At 40.5% G+C, this 21,338-nt stretch overlaps 1 protein-coding gene across 3 annotated transcripts in view; it reads left to right on the top strand.

The window, feature by feature from the left end:
* The first annotated feature begins 8,246 nt into the window (after nt 1–8,246).
* Nucleotides 8,247–21,338, top strand: part of GFM1 (G elongation factor mitochondrial 1) — a 45,756-nt gene continuing 32,664 nt past the window's right edge. For 2 of the 3 annotated variants that reach the window (XR_748468.2, XM_010367784.2), the window contains exons 1-8: nt 8,247–8,535; nt 9,770–9,922; nt 10,299–10,431; nt 10,879–11,083; nt 13,156–13,272; nt 16,195–16,345; nt 17,390–17,547; nt 18,628–18,712. Coding sequence is in view for 2 of the 3 variants with exons in the window: in XM_010367784.2 (XP_010366086.1) it covers nt 8,455–8,535; nt 9,770–9,922; nt 10,299–10,431; nt 10,879–11,083; nt 13,156–13,272; nt 16,195–16,345; nt 17,390–17,547; nt 18,628–18,712 (1,083 nt within the window). In the remaining variant the exon portion in view is untranslated. Of the gene's footprint in view, nt 8,536–9,216; nt 9,357–9,769; nt 9,923–10,298; nt 10,432–10,878; nt 11,084–13,155; nt 13,273–16,194; nt 16,346–17,389; nt 17,548–18,627; nt 18,713–21,338 lie in introns of those variants that run through there. The other variant, XM_030928286.1, reaches the window with a different exon arrangement.

Below are 21,338 nucleotides of genomic sequence, written 5' to 3'. Positions count from 1 at the left end.
ACTACCTCCTCAGGAGACTTAGCTGCAGAGATGACTGGCTGCTAGGAGCTGCGGCTGAGGCCTGGTATTACTTGGTCCTGGCAAAAGCAAGGCAGATGTCCCATAATGTAGTCTGCTCAGGGCATAGACTGGGGCCTGGCCTGTGTGTCTTGTAGAGCTGCCATCAATATGGTGCCGGGACCTTGGACTACCCAGTGGGCAGCATGGACTTTGCCTGCCGCTGGGGTGTACTATGGGCTGGATGACGCCAACAACATGTTGTGGCAGATCCTTGATGTTGCCAACCCGGCAAAAGCCACCTGTCGAATTAGGAGCTTGGAGTTCTTTTGGTGAGAAGGACTTAGGCTAGGCCTGAGGGGAAGGGTTGGGTGTGTTAGGTGGGGGACTATGGGTGTTAGGTGGAGGGTGGCCTAAGGGATCCCGTGTGCTGTTCTCTTTGCCAGGATCCCCTGAGCCCCTTCCCTCACTGGTTCTAAAGTAGGGGCAGCGCATAAGGGAAAAGGGAGGACAGGTCTTGGCTTCCAACAAAGAGCATAGACCAGTTCTTCTTGAGAAACAGGGCTTTTATTATTTACATGTTGAATTAAAAGTTGACATAGTATATCCTCAGTTGACCCAAACTTTGGCCAGAAGATTGAGGGATTGAGGATAGGTCTTTGAGTCCAAATAGAACAGCAATATTTTATCATTTATTGCTTTTTCTTACGTTTAGTTCTTTCATTATCTTCCCAACCTTTTAGCATGAGACCTAGACGGCTATCAGGTGGTATATCTTTGAGACCTAGGGGACTATCAAGGGGGATATATTTGTTGCTAACTTCATCTTTTTTGCTTGTAATATTTCCCATACTGGGTCCTGGCTAGGCTCAATCGCTCTTACTAGGAATCTCTTGCCTAGCGGGGTCTTGCTGTGGCTCATCCTCTCATATTAGGGATCTCTTGCCTATTTGGGGAGTTCTTTGTGGCTCAACCCCTCATATTAGCAGTCTCTTGCCTATCCTTCAGTGGAAGCTTTGCTAAGGCTTAATTCACCTATCTCCGCCTGCTGGAGGTCCCTTGCACCCTTGTTTTGCTTCGTCGGCTCTGGCCACTTCCCTCACAGGAATGTTTCAGTTCCCTCTTAGCATCGATGGCGGGTCAGTATAAATCCCTGATGGGACCCCCAAAGGGTCGCCCTAAGCCATATAAGGTGACCACGGAACCGCAGATTGGACTCACTCACTCCGCACAGCAGTAGTGCTTGTTACCATTCAAGCACTTTCAACCTCCGGAATGCCCCGACCACCCCCTCCAACCACCAAAGAAGTACTTTGTCGCCCCTGCGACGATTCCTACCTTGGTCTGTGCACAGAGTTTACCTGTTCGCCGCGGTATTGGCAAGCCTCTCCTCCCCACGTTGCTGAGAGTCTGGATTTATTCGTCACAACGGGTGGGTCTCGATATCCCGTCCCTGAGGCCACCGCAATGGGGCAGTGGGATGCGTCTTGCCTTGGTAAGGAAGTTCACAGGCTAAACACCTTGAAGAGAACTCAGAAAGATTTATGTTATCTTACAGATCAGCAGTACCTCCACTCAGATTCCCTTCATGGTTACCAAAATGGGAACCCTGAATATCTGAGACAGGTCTCAGTTAATTTACAAGGTTTGTTTGGCCAAAGTTGAGGGCACATGCCTGTGACACAGCCTCAGGAGGTCCTAACAATGTGTGCCCAAGGTGGTCAGAGCACAGCTTGGTTTTATACAGTCGGAGACATAAGACATCAGTCAACATATGTAAGATGAACATTGGTTCTGTCTGGAAAGGTGGGACAACTCAAAGCAAAAGCAGGACAGCTCAAAGTGGGGAGGGGTCTTCTAGGTCATAGGTAGGCAAGAGACAAATGGTTGTATTCTTTTGAGTTTCTGATTAGCCTTTCCAAATGAGGCAATGATGAGAATTTATGGTTTGTAGGGCATGGAGCATTATGCCCCAGACCCCTTAGATAGGAATTTGGGCAAGATAAAAAAAAAAAAAATCAGAGTTTAGTCCTCAACAGGTTCAAGAGTCCAAAACCTGAAGAACTTGGAATCCTATGCATGAAGGTAGGAAGCATCCAGGATGGGAGAAAGATGGAGGCCAGAAGACTTAGCCAGTCTAGTCCTCCCACGTTCTTCTGCCTGCTTTTATTCTAGCCATGATGGCAACTGATTAGATGGTGCCCACCCAGATTGACGGTGGGTCTGCCTTCCCCAGTCCACTGACTCAAATGTTAATCTCCTTTGGTAATACCCTCACAGACACACCCAGGAACAATACTTTGCACCCTTCAGTCCAATCAAGTTGACACTCAATACTAACCATCCCAGAGGCCAATGTGGCTTGAGCAAAAGGGGCAGGGAAGTAGGAATTCCTTGAGATAACAGCAACAATGAATTCACTGGATGGAGTGTCTTTAGCAGACAAAGGACCTGGTCTGACTTAAAAGTATCCCTTTAGTTACTGTGTTGTGAATTTGAGGCAGAATAAATAAGCTTAGGAGGCAATGCTAAGCAGTTGTACAGGATACCAGCCTGCTTCCCAATGGTTACAAGTTCCTGACACCCAGTGCAGCCGGGAAAGAGAACAAAAGCCTTTATTCATATTGTAGCTTCCCCAATTTCCAGCCAATTAGCATCAAAACCCAAGAAGCTATTAGCTACAAATTCCTGCCTTGAGTGAGGGGCAGGGGGAGGGGGACTGGGTGGCTAGAAATTTTTCAGGTTCTGCATGTGTAGCTCGGCTCAAGGTTTAGCTTATAATAGTTTTTTTCCTTATTTTGATAGTAAAAAACACACCACCAGGAAGAGATTTTGTATGCTAATGATACCTGCAATGCCCGTTACAGCAGTGGTCACCAACCTTTCTGGCACGAAGGACTGGTTTCATGGAAGACAATTTTTCTACTGTAGAGGGTTGGGGAATGGTTTCAAGATGATTCAAGCACATTTATTGTGCACTTTATTTCTACAATTTTATCATTTTCAATGTAATATATAATGAAAATTATATATATTACATTATATATTACAATGTAATATATAATGAAATAAGTATACAACTCACCATAATGTAGAATCAGTGGGAGCCCTGAGCTTGTCTTCCTGCAATTAGACAGTCCCATCTAGGGGTGATAGGAGACAGTGACACTCAAAGTGTGTTGCTTATGTCCAGTCTACTCCATAATTCATTTTGGTTGCCGTCACTGCAGAAAACCCTACTTCAAAAAGATAGGGTGTTGGAAATGAAAGCAGGTTTTCCATGCTTTTAAAGCAATCTCAGGATATTCTGCCTTGACTTTAATCCAGAATGTATGGAGATTTTGAAGTTGTCTCAAACATACTTTTAAGGCCACCATTATTTGTGATCTCAAACTAAGGGATGAGATCACCCCTCATATTGTCTTATGCCCAATTTCTGCCTCCAAAGAAAGAAGAAGTAAAAACTAAAAGACAGAAATGAAATCCACAAGCAGACAGCCTGGCACCACACCCTGGGCCTGGTAGTTAAAGATCGACCCCGACCTAATTGGTTATTTCCATTAAAAAGGCACTGTGAAGATCCCTGTCCTGTTCGGTTCCTTTCTAATTACCTGTGTATGCACCCCCAGTCACGTACCCCCTGCTTGCTCAATTGAGCATGACCCTCTCACGTGGGCCCCCTTACAGTTGTGAGCCCTTAAAAGGGACAGGAATTGCTCACTCTGGGAGCTTGGCTCTTGAGACAGGAGTCTTGCCAATGCTCCCAGATGAATAAACCCCTTCCTTCTTTAATTTGGTGTCTGAGGGGTTTTGTCTATGGCTCTTCCTGCTACAAAACTATTGATCCTCTTGTAGCACAGACAAAGTTGATTTACAAATAATTTATTCACAAATGGGTCATGGATCAATTCCTTCCCAGTTCAGGGATCTTTTGTGGTTGGGAAGTAATGCTCAAACTCCTCCGAAAGCTAAGATAGGTGATCATGCACCAGTTAGGAGAGAGAAGGCCCTGGCTTAGTCTCTTTCAAAATCTCTGTTAATGTTTGAAACATGTTAAAAATCCCAGTGTTAACTCATCACCCCATAATTCCAGTTTGGTTTTGAACGCAGCCACTTTATCTGCCAACTTGAACACAGTTGTCCTTCTCCCCTGAAGTGACAGATTGAGTTCATTGAGCAGGTTAAATATGTCATACGATTGAGCAAGTTTTGTGACCCATTCTGTGTCACTGAAATGTGCTGCCAGTGGTGACTGTTTTTATAAAAGAAATCTGTGGAATGACTCTCATAACTCAAAAACTCCGGCCAGTGATCCACCTTTAAAAATCCATCTCATTTCTGTGCATAAGAAGGTGGGTGTGCTCTGTGTGCATCTCCTCACAGAGCTGCGTGAACAGACGTGAGTTAAGGGCATGTACTTTAATGTGGTTGATAATTTTAATCACATCCTGCAAAACGTTAAGTTCAGGTGATACTTTTCTGCTAGCTAGCATTTCTCTATGGATGACTCAGTGTGTAGACACACATTCAGAAGCAACCTCTTTGACCCTAGTAGTGAAACAAGAAAGCTATCCAGTCATGGCAGCTGCTCTGTCTGTGCATATACTGACACAAAATAACCAATTCAGTTTTGCTATGTAATCATTCAAAGACGACTAGTTATGCTGCTGTGGTGTTGGTAGGCAACAAACGTGCACATAACACATCCTCCTGCACATCCTCCTGAAAAATCACACAAAAACAAGCATTGTTGCTTTGTTGTGAACCTCGGTAAATTCGTCAACCTGGATTTTGTACCAGAGTGATCTATTAATCCTTCCTTCCTTCCTTCCTCCCTCCCTCCCTCCCTCCCTCCCTCCCTCCCTCCCTCCCTCCCTCCCTCCCTCCCTTCTTTCTTCTTTCTTTCTTTCTTTCTTTCTTTCTTTCTTTCTTTCTTTCTTTCTTTCTTTCTTTCTTTCAAATAGAATCTCGCTCTGTCACCCAGGCTGGAGTGCAGAGGCATGATCTTGGCTCACTGCAACCTCTGCCTCCTGGGTTCAAGAGATTCTCCTGCCTCTGCCTCCTGAGTAGCTGGGATTACAGGCGCACACCACCATGCCTGGCAAATTTTTGTATTTTTAGTAGAGATGGGGTTTTACCATGTTGGTCAGACTGGTCTTGAACTCCTGACCTTGTGATGTCCCCACCTTGGCCTCTCAAAGTGCTGGGATTATAGGCATGAGCCACTGCACCCAGCCCCATTAATCCTTTCTAACAATTGTGCCTCGATATCCTCTGCTATTTCATCATTTCCTCTAATTATGGTGCTAGCCCAAAGAGGCACACGTACCACCTTTTGAACTGCAGCATCTCCTAAAAGTTCACGACAAATGTCCTTAGCAGCAGGCAGGTTCAATTCTTCTCCAATAGCAAAGGGCTTCTTAGCTTTAGCAATGCTGTTAGCCACCAAGAATGATGCTGTCAGTGCAGATGCATTTGATGGAAGTGGTGGCCTTCAATAATTGCTTCTTTCTTCGTGTTCATGTTTTTTCTTTTGAAAAACTCCAAAGGCTTCTCTTTTAATGTAGGGTGCTTGGTCTCCATGTGGTGAAGCAGTTTTGAAGGTTTTCATAGGTTTGTTGGATAGCCGCTTGCCACATATTTTACAAAGCAGGCTTGGAGAATGTGAATCATCTGTTGCAATGAACCTGCAACTTAAGTAGGGCTCTAGGTATTTTCTTTTAAATGCAATTTTCCTTTTATTGTCAGTCTTAGAGTTTTCCATTGTCTCATCATTGGGTCTGTCCCCATTTTCAAAGAAGCTCTCCAGTGACATTTGTTTTTTACTCATTTGGCTAGGGTTGGCTTGTGGGCTTACCAAAACTGTGACTGAGACAAGTGCTTAGTGTGGGAAGGAAGCGTGGACAGATTTGGTAAATAAAATAATGGGCAGGTCATGCATGATTTTAAAGTATGCCATCAGATGCAGCTGTAAAATTAAAGTACATCAACTCACTTGCCACTATAAAGCTTGCCACCAGTGCAGCTTTTGTCACTTGCCACTCACTGATATGGTTTTGATATGAATCTGCAAGCAATTGATGTGCAGTCAAACCTCTTTGCTAACGTTAATCTGTATTTGCAGCTGTTCCCCAACACTAGCAGCCCCACCTTAGCTCCGCCTCAGGTCATCAGGCATTAGATTCTCATAAGGAGTGTGTAACCTAGATCCCTTGAATGTGTAGTTCACAATAGGGTTCACACTCCCATGAGAATCTAATGCCACTGCTGATCTGACAGGAGGGAGAGCTCAGGTGGTAAAACAAGTGATAAAGAGAGGGTGTAAATACAGATGAAGCTTCACGTTCTCGCCCACTGCTTACCTCCTACCGTGTGGCCTGGTTCCTAACAGGCCATGGACTGGTACTGGTCCCTGTTCCAGAGGTTGGGTACCCCTGTGTTAGAACATGTAGATCCTGAGTACATGTGCCAACCACAGGTCCAGCTTTGCATACTTGAACTTACCAGTATTTTATGAATATGGATGTGCAGCTCCCATGTTACCAGTGAAGGGTCTTGACTATGAGTCATACAGGTTCTTGGTGTTTGAACAAAGAATTGAACAAAACACATAAGCAAAGCAATGAAAGAATGGAGCAATGAAGGCACAGATGTGTTGAAACAAAAGTACACTCCACAGCTCAAGAGCATCTGTTATTCTGGGACTTAAGTACCCACTAGAGGGTTTCCATTGGTTACTTGGTTACATCCTATGTAAATGAAGGACTGGCCCACAACCAGCCTGCTTGGTTGCAGGAGATGATCAATCAGAGGCTGAAGTGAAGTTATAAAGTTACACATGAGGACTTCACCTGCTACCAGTCTGACTGTTTGCCATAGGGGACCAGTCAGAGGTACTTTCCATTTTTTCATCTGCCATGCAATGCATTGGGAGTAGCCTCTGATCCTTTTGTTACTTGGGCATGGAGAGGTGGGGTTTTCCTTTTGATTCAGCTCTAGGAAGCCAGCAGGGCCTTCCGTTCCCTGCCTCCAGACCCTGTTCTCCTGCCTCACCCATAAAGGAAATTCCCTAAAGATACTAAAGGCTGTCTATCTCTCTGTCTCTGAGCAGCCCACTCTGCCTCTCAGAGTGTACTTTTGGTAAACCAAATAAACTTTTTCGCCTACTCTTACTTGTACTTGCTTTCAAATTCTTTCGAGTGGCGAAGTCAAGCACCTGAACCGGCCCACTGACAACAGCAAGGATAGAAGCAGTGCGATGGGTTACGAGGCTATTACGATAGTTTCTTCCAGAAATGGCAGTACTGAGAGTACTGAGAGGTGGGGAGAAGTAAGTTCCGGATTTTTTTTTTTTTTTTTTTTTTTTGATACAGAGTCTAGCTCTGTCGCCCAGGTTGGAGTGCAGTGGCACGATCTCGGTTCACTGCAAGCTCTGCCTCCCGAGTTCACGACATTCTCCTGCCTCAGCCTCCCAAGTAGCTGGGACTACAGGGGCCTGCCACCACGCCAGTCTAATTTTTTTTGTATTTTTAGTAGAGACGGGGTTTCACCGTGTTAGCCAGATGGTCTCGATCTCCTGACCTCGTGATCCGCCCACCTCAGTCTCCCAAAGTTCTGGGATTACAGGCGTGAGCCACCGCGCCCGGCCAAGTTCTGGATATTTTTCTGAAAGTATAGCTTACAGGATGTGCTGACTGATTAGACCAGAGATGTCACAGCGTGGTGTCAAAGTAACTAACATTTTTGGCTAGAGTCCCTAAAGCTTACATTTATGAGTTGGAGAAGTCTGTAGAAGGTTTGGGGAAGAAGATCCGAAGCTCAGTTTTGGACCTATTAAGTTCAACATGCCTCTAACACATCCAAGCAGAAGAGTCAAGGATGCAGTCTTCCATATGGACTGGATATCTGACAACGAACAATAACAACATTTTGAAATGTTAGTAGTTGTAATTGATAGTTCATTCACTATATTTTTTCCACTTTCTTTTTCAGGCCATGTCATATATATATACATATATATATTTGTAATAGATAATTTTGCTTTTTACCTACTTAAATTCTGTTATATACACTTCTCCACATTGCTTTACAGGCGTAACAACCATGTTTAAAGGCTGTATTTTAATACGGAGGTAATATTTGAAAAAGAAGACGAAGACCAAAGAAGGACTCCCTTCCCCCACCCATACACCTGTGTGGTCTTACTGGGAGCAAACGCAAAGCGATTGCACTTTCTCTTCCAAGTCGATAGACGGCGCGCGAGCAGCGTAGGCACTGCTCCGCCTCCAGTCCAGTTGCTCCTCTTTCATTTCCTCACTCTCTTTTTCCTTGCGTCGTTTGCCCCGGAAGTGCTCTTACAACATTGGCCGCAGGCGTGACTTTGACCGGTTCCCGGTGCGTTACCGGCAGCTGAACCGACCCGGAGCCACGGGAGTTGTCGCGTGCTCTGTGCTTGCGATGAGACTGCTGGGAGCCGCAGCTGTCGCGGCTCTGGGGCGCGGAAGGGCCCCCGCCTCCCTAGGATGGCAGAGGAAGCAGGTACTGGAGCACTAGAGAGGCTGAATCGGGACCATTCCCGAGACCTTGTGGTCCCTTCTGGGCCATGGAAGGCAGTGACACCCCTGAGCCTTCCTGGCTGGCAGCTCCGAATACTGGCGGTCGCGCGTCAGTGCTGAAAAGCCCCTCCGTGCCTGCACATTAGCTCGTTAACTTGTTTGTTTTGCTCTCTGGTATCCCTGGGGTTTAATCAGCTAAAAGTACCTGTCAAATACTTTCATATTTTATCCACCTTTTCTAAGGTTGTTTTTTGTTTGTTTTTGGTTTTGGTTTTTTTTTTTTGCCTCTCTTTCCGCATAAATAGTTGTGCATTGTGGAAGTGCAGTCCTATAGGGAAAAGTTTATATTGTGTCTTAATTCCATCTAATAGGGATCCCCATCCCCTGCCCCCAGAGTAAAGTTAAAACAAACTTCATGAATTGTTTTTGTTTCGAGGGAATTGTAAATCTTTTTTTTTTTTTTTTTTTTTTTTTTGAGACGGAGTCTTGCTCTGTCGCCCAGACTGAAGTGCAGTGGCTGGATCTCGGCCCACTGCAAGCTCTGCCTCCCGGGTTCACCCCATTCTCCTGCCTCAGCCTCCCGAGTAGCTGGGACTACAGGCGCCCGCCACCTCGCCCGGCTAGTTTTTTGTAGTTTTTAGTAGAGGCGGGATTTCACCGTGTGAGCCGGGATGGTCTTGATCTCCTGACCTCGTGATCCGCCCGTCTCGGCCTCCCAAAGTGCTGGGATTACAGGCTTGAGCCACCGCGCCCGGCCGGGAATTGTAAATCTTTTGGAGCCATTAGCACCACTGCATAGAGCATGTAAGTTCTCAAACGTATTTGTCATCTGTGAACTACAATAAAGGAGAAAGGGAAAAAAATTAAGTTAAATTTAAGCTAAAATTTGTATTTTCTATTAAAGATTTTTGGAGCTGTCTTTGTGATTTTATCTGCCCCAGTGTGTATTTTCAAATCTGTAGTAAAAATTATCTCCCATTTTAATTAAATTAAATGTATTCATTAATTAATTTAAAAGAATACGTCTTTTCTGTCTTTTGTAGTCTCTCCTCTGATTACAAGAGTTCCAGGCTTAAACGTTTCCCCTGGTGCCTTTCTCAAGCTATCTCATATCCAATGAGATTTCTTGGAGAAATAATGTCCACCATACTCCTTTAATTCTCTGTTGTTCTCTCTTATAAAAGGTGCGTAGAATTGAGCTCTCTTATTTTTTTCAGGTTAATTGGAATGCCTGCCGGTGGTCTTCAACAGGGGTGATTCCTAATGAAAAAATACGAAATATTGGAATCTCAGCTCACATTGATTCTGGGAAAACTACATTAACAGAACGAGTCCTTTACTACACTGGCAGAATTGCACAGATGCATGAGGTATATATATTCATGGTTGATTCCGGATGAATTAGAACCTGATTTTAATTGTTTTGTTGCCATTATTTAATAAAGCTTATAAACCTGAAAGATTAAAACAATGGTAACAGTGGACCTTTGACAGGCTTATCTGAAAGTTGCTTAAGTATCTGTGTTCTGGTGTTCTTTTAAGTTTTTATAGACGGGGTCTCACTTTGTTGTTCAGGCTGGTCTCAAACTCCTGGGCTCAAATTATCCTCCTGCCTCAGTCTCCCACAATACTGGGATTATAGGCATGAGCTCCTGCACCTGACAACTGTTTCCATTTCAATTAAGTTTTCTTTCTTTCTTGGAATGCAGGAACAGAGAAAGTCTGAATTGCTGTGCTTGTGTTTAGGTGAAAGGTAAAGATGGAGTTGGTGCTGTCATGGATTCCATGGAACTAGAGAGACAAAGAGGAATCACTATTCAGTCAGCGGCCACTTACACCATGTGGAAAGATGTCAATATTAACATTATAGATACTCCTGGTGAGTTGGATTCTTGGTTTTATTGCAGCTTCTTTTGGCAAAAGCGCGTTTGGTTCTTTCTGTTACTATGACCCAATTAATTTTTGAGTGTCAAATACTCAAAAGTATAACACTGAATTCCTATTAAAGAAACCTAACTTAGGACCTAGAGCACTTCATCCTTATGTAGTTTTCTTGAAAATTTTGTGCAAGTAAATTGTGAGTAGGCAGATTCTTGCCTTCTACATATTCTAGCTGATTTTAAAGGTGCCTGTGCCCTAGTATCTTCTTGAAGTGGTCTTGCCGGGCCCTCCACTTAAGGGTTGATGAATAGTATTGGTGAGCTCAGGAATCTACATTCTAATTAGAAGACTTTTGTGATGAGCAGAGATACAAAAACTTTTAATAGTGCATATGTTAAAAATTCAGATTGCTCTTTAAGACCCTGTCATACTTCATCTTATTCAGGGCATGTGGACTTCACAATAGAAGTTGAAAGGGCCCTGAGAGTGTTGGATGGTGCAGTCCTTGTTCTCTGTGCTGTTGGAGGGGTACAGTGCCAGACCATGACTGTCAATCGTCAGATGAAGCGCTACAACGTTCCATTTCTAACTTTTATTAACAAATTGGACCGACTGGGCTCCAACCCAGCCAGGGCCCTGCAGCAAATGAGGTAATGAGCCTTAGAATGAACAAAAAGGATGTGATGATCTAGACAGCAAACCTTATATCCAGAAGGATGATTAATTCACTGTCATTAAACTTTATTCTTAAATTTAGCTTTTTAAATGTATTTATGTGAGTTACTTAGTAAATGGAACAGTGATTTTAGTAAATTGGCTTGTGGTATGTTCTCATCAGCTACCTTCTCTGTAAAATGGGGACAATATTACTTAAATTCTAGGGAAATTGAAGGTGAATTCAGAAAACAGTCTGTTTATACTGTTTTGCTATTATTAGAGAAGTTACAATCTAGATTCTAAAAATGCCTTGTGTTTTATTTAGACAAAAGATCATCTTTGGTTTTACTTTTTCCTTGAAGCATTTTAATTTATGCCCTTAAATAGCTTGCCATAGAGATGAGATTTTCTTGTTTTCAGATGGAAACATATTTTCTAGGACAACAGTAACACTTCCTTTCTGTACCAGATAGAACCAGTAGTATTTATAGCATTTTAAATTTTACACAATACTGTATATTTCACAAAGCTTTAAAAAGAGTCAGAATTTCACTTTTCACCTTTTGTAGATGTGCACGTGTAGCTGTAGAGTTCATACTTATGTTTCACATGGCACAGTTGATGGATATATAGGTATAAAGTTTATGGTAGTGGACAGGCTGAGAATGGTGTGTCTGATGACAAAAAAATCTGATGGAAGTGATATATTTGATATGAAAATGAACATTTTCTTAGTTGGATATTTATAACTTTTGGTAAAGTGTTTTTACTTTTTGTCCTTATGTTACTTATGCTTGGCAATAGATGGACTTTTTTCACCGAATCTTCTGAATTCCGAGGAAACACTGTTTTAGCATTTATTTGATTGCTTTGGTTTATTCTTTTCTCCACTCCCATTTATTTGTTTTCCATTTTGTAACTTCTATAAAGCAGATAAAAATCTGAAACTTCTAGATCTGACCTTCATGTCTTACCTTTTCTGTCGTACTTATTCTTTCTGTCTCCTTCTAATTTTGCATTGGGCTTATGAGAGAATTCTTGAGGTTGATCTTCCAGCTCACTAATTTGATATTCATTTGTGTCTCTTCAGTTATTTAGCTTGCCTTAAAACTTTTTTTTCAGCAATTATGTACTTAATTTTCATAAACTTTCTCTTTTATTGCAACATTTTTATCAGTAGAGGTAATCGTTTCTCAAGTCTCTACATTTTATTTTCTTTCCTCTAGTAACTCTCTTCTTGGAGATAAGTTTTATTAAGTTCACATTTCTCTTTCAAGCTTTTGGTTTCCTTTAAATACTTGGTGATTCTTAGATCTTTAACCCTAGTTATGGATGGGAGTCTAGAGTCTAGACTAAACAGTGGTAGCTAGAGCATATTCTTTTCCAATGAGAATTTTTGCCAGTAAATGCCGTTTCTATTCAGTTTTGAGCCTGGGCTGGGCGCGGTGGCTCACACCTGTAATCCCAGCACTTTGGAAGGCTGAGGCAGGTGGATCACAAGGTCAGGAGTTCAAGACCAGCCTGGCCAACATAGCGAAACCCCATCTCTACTAAAAATACAAAAAATTAGCCGGGCGTGGTGGCAGGCGCCTGTAATCCCAGCTACTCTGGAGGCTGAAGCAGGAGAATTGCTTGAACCCGGCAGGCAGAGGTTGCAGTGAGCGGAAATTGCGCCATTACACTTCAGCCTTGGCAACAGAGGGAGACTCTCTCAAAAAATAAATAAATAAATAAAAGGTGGGCTCAACTATCCTACTATTTAATTTCCCGGCTAGCCCCCCATTATCTGTTCTTCCCCCTTCTGCTTTTGATCCAGTGTATCTGGGGATCTTAAGGTAAAACAGTTATTTTGGAGTTCTTTTTGTTGCCTGAATGGGGTTGTCGTTTCCTGAGCTCCTTGACTTACATTGTCAGTCTGTTCCCAACAGCTTCATATTTTCTGTTCTGACCTGATGGTAACACCCTTCTTAGTTCTCCAGTGTCTGCCATTGATTTTTTAAAATACTCATTTCAAAGGGATTAGGGGAAAAGAAAAAAGGTAAACAAGTGTACTTTTATTTTTCAGGTCTAAACTAAATCATAATGCAGCGTTTATGCAGATACCCATTGGTTTGGAGGGTAATTTTAAAGGTATTATAGATCTTATTGAGGAACGAGCCATCTATTTTGATGGAGACTTTGGGTAAGTGCTAAAAATACATTATTAAAATTTTAAATTTTGAAAAGCATTAAAAAGAAGGAAAGGATAAGTTCATCAAACCCAGAGTAACTGTCTTTTTGAAATGTGGCTGGAAGAATACTCTGAGATGGTTTTGTTTTAATGCCTTTAATCCTTGTTGCTCCCCATTTTATTTAGTATTTATTCTGAGAGAGACTGTGTTATTTTTTGAGTAATAAACTCATATCACATTATGGCACGCGTGGTGTGGTGAAAGGAGGCCTTCAGTTTGGGTTAGTAAATTTGGGTTAGTAAATGTATTATAACTTTTTGCACTTGTTCATTTATTCATTCATTCTGTGGACTTTTATAGAGCACCTGCCAGGTCTGGGGTATTGTGATAAAAATTAGGAAGAAAATAGGAATCATAAATATTTGCTCCTCCTGCTTTATAATTACATGGACAAAAAAGATTGATAAGTTAAAACAGTTAAAATTGTACAGATGTAGTTTGGGAAATGCAAGAAGTAAATTGGTAACTTTTTGATGTGGTATTTGGTCCATCAGCTTTTGAGTGACCTTTACCTACAAAGTACTGCAATTGCCTGGTGGTTATCAAACCTCAGCATTCATAACAATCTCCTGGAGACTTTGTTAAAAGACATAGTCCTAGCTCTGCCTCCAGAGATGCTGATCAGTCCATTGGGGTGGGGCCCGTAGTTTGCATTTCTGGAAGGTTTCCAGTTGATGCTGCTCTTAGAGGTCTGCAGACCATACTTTGAGTGACATTGATCTAGACAATGTGAGGAGTCATAAATGATCCTTTGTTCTGAGGAGTGACCTCTGGAGCCTGGTAGTTTCTCCACAGGCACTTCCTGAGGGACTTCCTTCCTCTGCTATGGAATTGGGATTGCAGGTCTGGCAGGTTGGTGAATGGCATTGTGATCAGTGAACTGTAGAATTTATCTTCATCAGCCATCTTGTTAGCAGGAAAAGGATGGAGTCTGTCCAGGGGATAAGGTATTTCTCTCACTTTTTATGTGACAACTGAGTGATGACAGCAAAGTTTACCTTCCACTCCTTAGGATATAAGGCCCAATAAGGCAGAATTTTTCGTTTTATTTTTTCCTACTTTATTCACTACTATGTCCCAGCCCCTGCAACTGCCTGGTACATAATAGGGACTCAAAAATATTTGTAAATGAATGAATAAATCCACTTTCCCAGAATTACCAAGGCACATATTTCTGTTGTCAGAAGTAGAGACTCTTAAACTTTGTTGTACATCAGAACCACAGATGCAGCTTCTTAATGTACATGTACCCTTCTCCAGCCCTAGTTTACTATATGTATATTTGGAAAGGAATCCACAGATGATTCTGACACGTGAAAGGCTAAGAAGCAGGGAGCTTGCCAGGAAGGTTGAAATTAAGATCTGAGGCTGTGGGGAGTCTTAGAATATTAAGAGTTACTTTTTGTTTCCTTGGAAATGGCTTCTTTTGTCTTTATTAAAGTTAGGAACGTATTTTCTGAAACGCTTATTTTTTTATATTAATTTCCATTTTAAAAGAAATACCTTGAAAAATTTTCAGACTGCTTTTAAATATCATATCAAGTATATCCATTTTAGCTTTGAACATTTTATTTATAATTTTATCTGTTCAACCTCTGGAGGAATGGAGAACTGATGTCACAGATGGAAGAGTCTGCCATATTTAGTCACCCTTTTTTTTAAACTACAAATTGGGATATTCTTTGTTAAAAAGTGTATGATCTGTTATTAGATGGAAAGGCATAGAGTAAGGTCTTCCTAAGTGCTGCTTGCTAGAGATTGTTATGTTGTGATTAATAAGAATATGATTAATAGAATTTTCAAGAACTCGGATGGGCCCCAGGTAGATTGGCTTTGAATCTTACCTCTTCTGTTTACTAGTAGGACAGTGTTGGGCAAATTACTTTGCCTGTGTAAGTGAGTTGATCTGAAAATGCAGATAATAAAAGCTACTTCATATGTGAAGATCAAATAAATAGCTTGTCAGATATTTAGTTTAGTGCTTACTGCATTATAAGTATTCAGTAAATGGATGCTGTTATTACTTTGCATGCTTGCCAGTTTTAAAATAATTAGAATACAGCAAAAACTACACGGAAGAGTTTAAACTTTGATTTAGTTGATACTTTGTCAAGTCATTGTTTTGAACTTGTGTTTTACTGTATATTGAGTAAGGATAAACCAGGTTGCATTAAATTGGGAAGATTTTGTGTTATATATTTTATCATTATCTTCTGTAAAACTTGATATGCAGAAAAGTAGAATGTGATGTCTATTATAAAACCAGAGATTTTTTTTTTCTCATGATAGTGGACTGCTTTAGCTCTTCAGTTACTGGTAGTACAACTTTGACTTTATTTATTTATTTATTTATTTATTTATTTATTTTTTTTTTTGAGACGGAGTCTCGCTGTGTCGCCCAGGCTGGAGTGCAGTGGCCGGATCTCAGCTCACTGCAAGCTCCGCCTCCCGGGTTCCCGCCATTCTCCCGCCTCAGCCTCCGAGTAGCTGGGACTACAGGCGCCCGCCACCTCGCCCGGCTAGTTTTTTGTATTTTTAGTAGAGACGGGGTTTCACCGTGTTAGCCAGGAGGGTCTCGATCTCCTGACCTCGTGATCCACCCGTCTCGGCCTCCCAAAGTGCTGGGATTACAGGCTTGAGCCACCGCGCCCGGCCACAACTTTGACTTTAAACTTGCCTGTTACAGTATATGTATCTACTATTCTGTGTGCATTTTAAAGGTATGCATTAGTCTTGTTTGCCATTTGAACACAAATGTATCAGAGCTCTGTCTTACCTAAAAAAATGTTTTAACCCTTAATCATATCTTTTTCATTAGTCCTTCATATATCAAGTTGAATATCCTTAAAGCACCAAAATATTTGTTTTCTTAGTCAGATTGTTCGATATGGTGAGATTCCAGCTGAATTAAGGGCGGTGGCCGCTGACCACCGGCAGGAGCTAATTGAATGTGTTGCCAATTCAGATGAACAGCTTGGTGAGATGTTTCTGGAAGAAAAAATCCCCTCGATTTCTGATTTAAAGGCAAGTGCTTTCAAAATAAGTCTTATATTAACAACAAAAAGAAGTTGTTTGTTTTTTGTAGGGAGGGGACGTGATGCTTTTATATATGGGCTTTATTAATGAAATCTCAGTACATTTATTTAACATAATTGGCTTCCTCAAAAAATACTTGACATGGTATATTACTTTTTTTAAGTGAGGTATATAATAACTTCAAATGAGAAAAGTTGTTGAGGACCCTTAAATTATTGGGGACTTGATTTTACTTTCTATCCAAAGAGTGTCAGGTCATTTTATTCATTTGTTGGTTGTGGCCACAGCACTATTGTTGGCCTCTTCCAGCTGCTAGAGCTAAAGCTCCACTACATATTCTCTAAGGCCTGTTCAGCCAGCAGACACATTGATGGTGTTTCACTAAGGGTTGGGGCAGGAGCTGGAGCCTGCTACTGTCATGACCTATAATTTATGAGAGATTTGTACTGTTTGGTTTCCTGTGTGTATGCTCTTTAAAAAGAGAAAAAGATAAATGTTTCTTAATCGAGCATATGTTCATATGGTTTAAATATTTAAAAGGTATACAAAGGTAAACAGTAAACACCCTTTTATTTTATTTTTTTTCCGTCTTCCCAGTTCTCTTCCCCATCCCTGAAACAGGTTACCAGTTAATAGTTTCTGGTATATCTTTCCATAGGCTTTTGGTTTTGCATATATATTACTTTTTCCTCCATTTTACACAATTGTAGCATACTCTTTGCAGTGTTCTTTTGGTGTGTCTATTTTCTATGTGTATATGTATTTTTTTTTTAGCAAATTGAAAATTAGTGGCAATTAGTGCTTCCAAGAGTGTCAAAAGCAGTTGTAGTAAATCACTTTCCCACCCTGAAGGAGAAAGTGATTTTTTTCTTTGTATTTTGACCTTAAGTTCATTGGGGACCTGATTTTAGTCTCTATTAGAATCAGCACTCCAAAGAGTGGAGTATGAATTCATTGTATTTGTTTGTGATTGACTTGAAGCACAACATGTAATTTTAACATTAACTACCATTAAATTGTTTTCTTTTGTAGATAGCAATTCGAAGAGCTACTCTGAAAAGATCATTTACTCCTGTATTTTTGGGAAGTGCCTTGAAGAACAAAGGAGTTCAGCCTCTTTTAGATGCTGTTTTAGAATACCTCCCAAATCCATCTCAAGTTCAGAACTATGCTATTCTCAATCAGGAGGAGTAAGTCTTGAAAACTGAATCTTAGTTTATGCAGAAATACTTTCATATTTATGCACTGTGAAGGAATTTAAGGATGGTTCTTCTAGTTATGTCTGTGATTTTTTTTCATAATTTACAAACAATCATGGTTTTTATTTGGGTAACAGTTTTGACATATAGAAAAATATTTATTATATCAGTTTCTATATCATATTCTGTTTTGAGTTAAAAGTATGATTTGTTTTACTATCTCTCAAGGTTTACATCATTAGAAAATTTTCTCATTTGGGACTAGATGTTTTCAGACATACTGTTAAAAAAAAAAAAACTTTAAGAAACAAACTTCTGCCGGGCGCAGTGGCTCACGCCTGTAATCCCAGCACTTTGGGAGGCTGAGGCAGGTGGATCACCTGAGGTCAGGAGTTCGAGACCAGCCTGACCAACATGGAGAAATCCCATCTCTACTAAAAAGACAAAAATTAGCTGGGCGTGGTGGTGTGCACCTGTAATCCCAGCTACCCAGGAGGCTGAGGCAGGATAACCGCTGGAACCCGGAGGGCAGAGGCTACAGGGAGCCGAGATTGCGCCACTCCACTCCAGCCTGCCTGGGCGACAGAGCAAGACTCTGTCTCAGAAAAAAAAAGAAACAACAACAAAAAAACAAACTTCAAAAAAAAAAACTCATTGATTATTTTCTTTTCTTTCCCTATGAGACCATTTCTGTGGTTTTTAGTCTACTCTTGTTCTATCACTATGTAGTAACTAAGCTAAGCTCTGAAGACTTTTTTTTTTTTTTGAGACAAAGTCTTGCTCAGTTGTCTAGGCTGGAGTGCAGTGGTGCAGTAATAGCTCACCACAACCTCAAACTCCTGAGCTCAAGTGATCCTCTCACTTCGGTCTCCCAAAGTGTGGGGATTACAGGCATAGCTATGCCCAGCTGAGAACTTATTTCTATTGATCTCTTTCAGTGAAAGTTTACTTATGTGTGACACCAATTATATCCCACACATGTGCTTTTTCTCAGATAATACTTCCTGATGAAATAAAGTGATATAAATGTCAATATTACATCTCATAGATTTATATTTATTTTATTTTAAGTGACTCAAAAGAGAAAACCAAAATCCTAATGAACTCCAGTAGAGACAATTCCCACCCGTTTGTAGGCCTGGCTTTTAAACTGGAGGTAAGTTGCTTTCTAATGTATTTAACTGCTATCTGTAGAATGTTTTTACTTCTTGGCTTTATTCCTATTACAGAATGACTCTGACCTTTATGAAAGATGCATAAAATAGGAAAAGTAGAAGGAGCAGATAGAGAATTTCCAAAGCTCTGACATAATAGTTCTTTTGTTATTAGGTGCATTTCTTTCTAGTCTCTTCTCTTTGCCTGAAGAGTGTAAATTTTTACCTAAATCATACTACCTGTATAGTTTTGTCTTGCTCTTTTTATTTAATGTCACAATAGATAATGGTCCATGTTTCTATAAATAGTTTAAACATTTTAAGTAGTAGCATAACAGTGCATCAAGTAGATACACCAAAATTTGCTTAAAATTTCCTAATTGTTAGATGTTTCCAGGTTTCTACTGTTATAAATAACATTGGGTCCATTTCTAGAAATATGTCTTAAGGAACTAATGAAGGGTAGCGAATTAATGTTAGCTTCAACTCACCTTATAAAACCAGAATCTCACACACAATTGAAAATGCCCAGCCGGTCGCGGTAGTTCACACCTGTAGTCCCAGCACTTTGGGAGGCCAAGGCAGGCAGATCACAAGGTCAGGAGTGGGAGGCCGAGGCGGGCGGATCACAAGGTCAGGGGATTGAGACCAGTCTGGTCAACATGGTGAAACCCCGTCTCTACTAAAAATACAAAAATTAGCCAGGTATGGTGGCAGGCACCTGTAATCCCAGCTACTCAGGAGGCTGAGGCAGGAGAATTGCTTGAACCCGGGAGGCAGAGGTTTCAGTGAGCCGAGATCGCACCACTGCACTCCAGCCTGGGCGGCAGAGCAAGACTCCATCTCGAAAAAAAATAAAATAAAATAAAAATAAAATGCCCAGTAATTACAATTTGATAAATAAACTGAGGTACATTCTTATAGTGCAACATTATTCAGACTTTAAAAGTTATATTGAAATGCTTTTTTTTTTGACATGAAAAGATGTTTGTGATTTAAAAAGAAACAAACTTACTTATTTTAGAATATTTTAAAGAAAAGTTATGAAGATAGTCCACAGAATTCCTATATATCCTGCACCCAGTTTCCTCCATTGTTAATATACACTGTCACAACTAATGGACCAATATTGGTATATTATTATTAACTAAAATCCATACTTCATTTGAATTTCTTTAGTTTTTGTCTAGGTCCTTTTTCTGTCTCTAGACAGAAGGACTACAGAAGGCCCATCCAGAGGACCATGTTATATTTGATTGTCATGTCTCCTCATGCGCTCCTAGGCTGTAACAGTTTCTTAGACTTTCTTGTTTCTCACGAGATTGACATTTTTGAGAAGTATTGGTCAGCTCTTTTGTAGAGTGTCGCTCAATTTGGGTTTATTATTTGATGTTTTTCACATGATTAGATTGGAGTCATGTTTTTAGGAGGACTACATCGAGGTAAAGTGTTATTCTTGTCGCATCATATCCAAGGTACAGACTTGCAGCATGATTTATCATTGTTAATGCTAACCTCAATCACCACATCTGACTGAGAGAGTGTTTGACAGGTTTCTCCGCTATAAAGTTACTGTACTTTTTTTATTCCCCTTTTCATAGTGTACTTTTTAAAAGGAAGTCACTTGACTCAGCCAACACTTAAGGGGTGGGGAATTCTTAAGCCAACACTTAAGGGGCAGTATGTACATAAGTTACTTGGAATTCTTCTGAATGGGAGATTTGTCTTTCTTCCCTGCTCATTTGTTTATTTGGACAATCACTTATTTAATATCAGTATGGACTCATGTATATGTATTTTGAACTTTGAGTTATAATCATGACTATGACTTTGAGTATGTCATTTGTCGTTCAGAGTGACTGGGTTTGGCAATTGGGAACTCCCATTTGGCTCTTGTGTTCCTTTAACATCTTCCAATGTTTTGCCTTTTTGAATACTTCCTTACTTGCCAGCACTACAAGACGCTCCAGGCTTATCTTGTATATTCCGTGTCTTAGCCCTAGAGTCAGCCATTCTCCAAGGAGCACTGGTTCCTTTTTAAGTAAAATGGCATTAGAAACCAAGATTTGGGGACTGGATGGGCTTTTTGTGGAAATGCTGTTGCTTCTGTTCATAATTTAAGTGGGGAAAAGTGGTAGATAAGTTGGAAGTGTTAAGAGTGGTTATTTCTGGGATGGGATTATATTTTGGGGGCTTTTTCCTACTTTAAAAATATTTTACAATGTATTTATTACCTCCAAAATTAGGGGAAAATTTTTTTGATTGAAAAATAGAAACATTACAGTAAAATTTTTTACATGTAAAGCTTTTAAAAATACATCTATAAGAATATTTTCTTAGGATTCCCAGAATAGTGATTATTGAGTTAAAAGCATAGAATGTTTTCATATTTAATGGTTTATATTGCCAGATTGCGTTCGTACTCTCCAGATTAATGTATTGGATTATTTCAAGGAATATCATCATTGAGTATTATTTAAAAATCATTACTGATTTAACAAATGAAAATTTTTATTGTAATCTTTCGTCTTGATGAAATACATTTTGATTTTTAAAAGCAATCAGTGCTTTAAAGTTTATATACTCAAATATGTCAGTCTTTTTCGTTTAGTCATTTTTTAATTTTTA

This window comes from Rhinopithecus roxellana, chromosome 1 (assembly GCF_007565055.1).
Source record: "Rhinopithecus roxellana isolate Shanxi Qingling chromosome 1, ASM756505v1, whole genome shotgun sequence".
In the NCBI taxonomy this organism is placed as follows: domain Eukaryota; kingdom Metazoa; phylum Chordata; class Mammalia; order Primates; family Cercopithecidae; genus Rhinopithecus; species Rhinopithecus roxellana.
The sequence above is the reverse complement of the archived record's forward strand: the minus strand, read 5'-3'. Positions and strand labels throughout refer to the sequence as shown.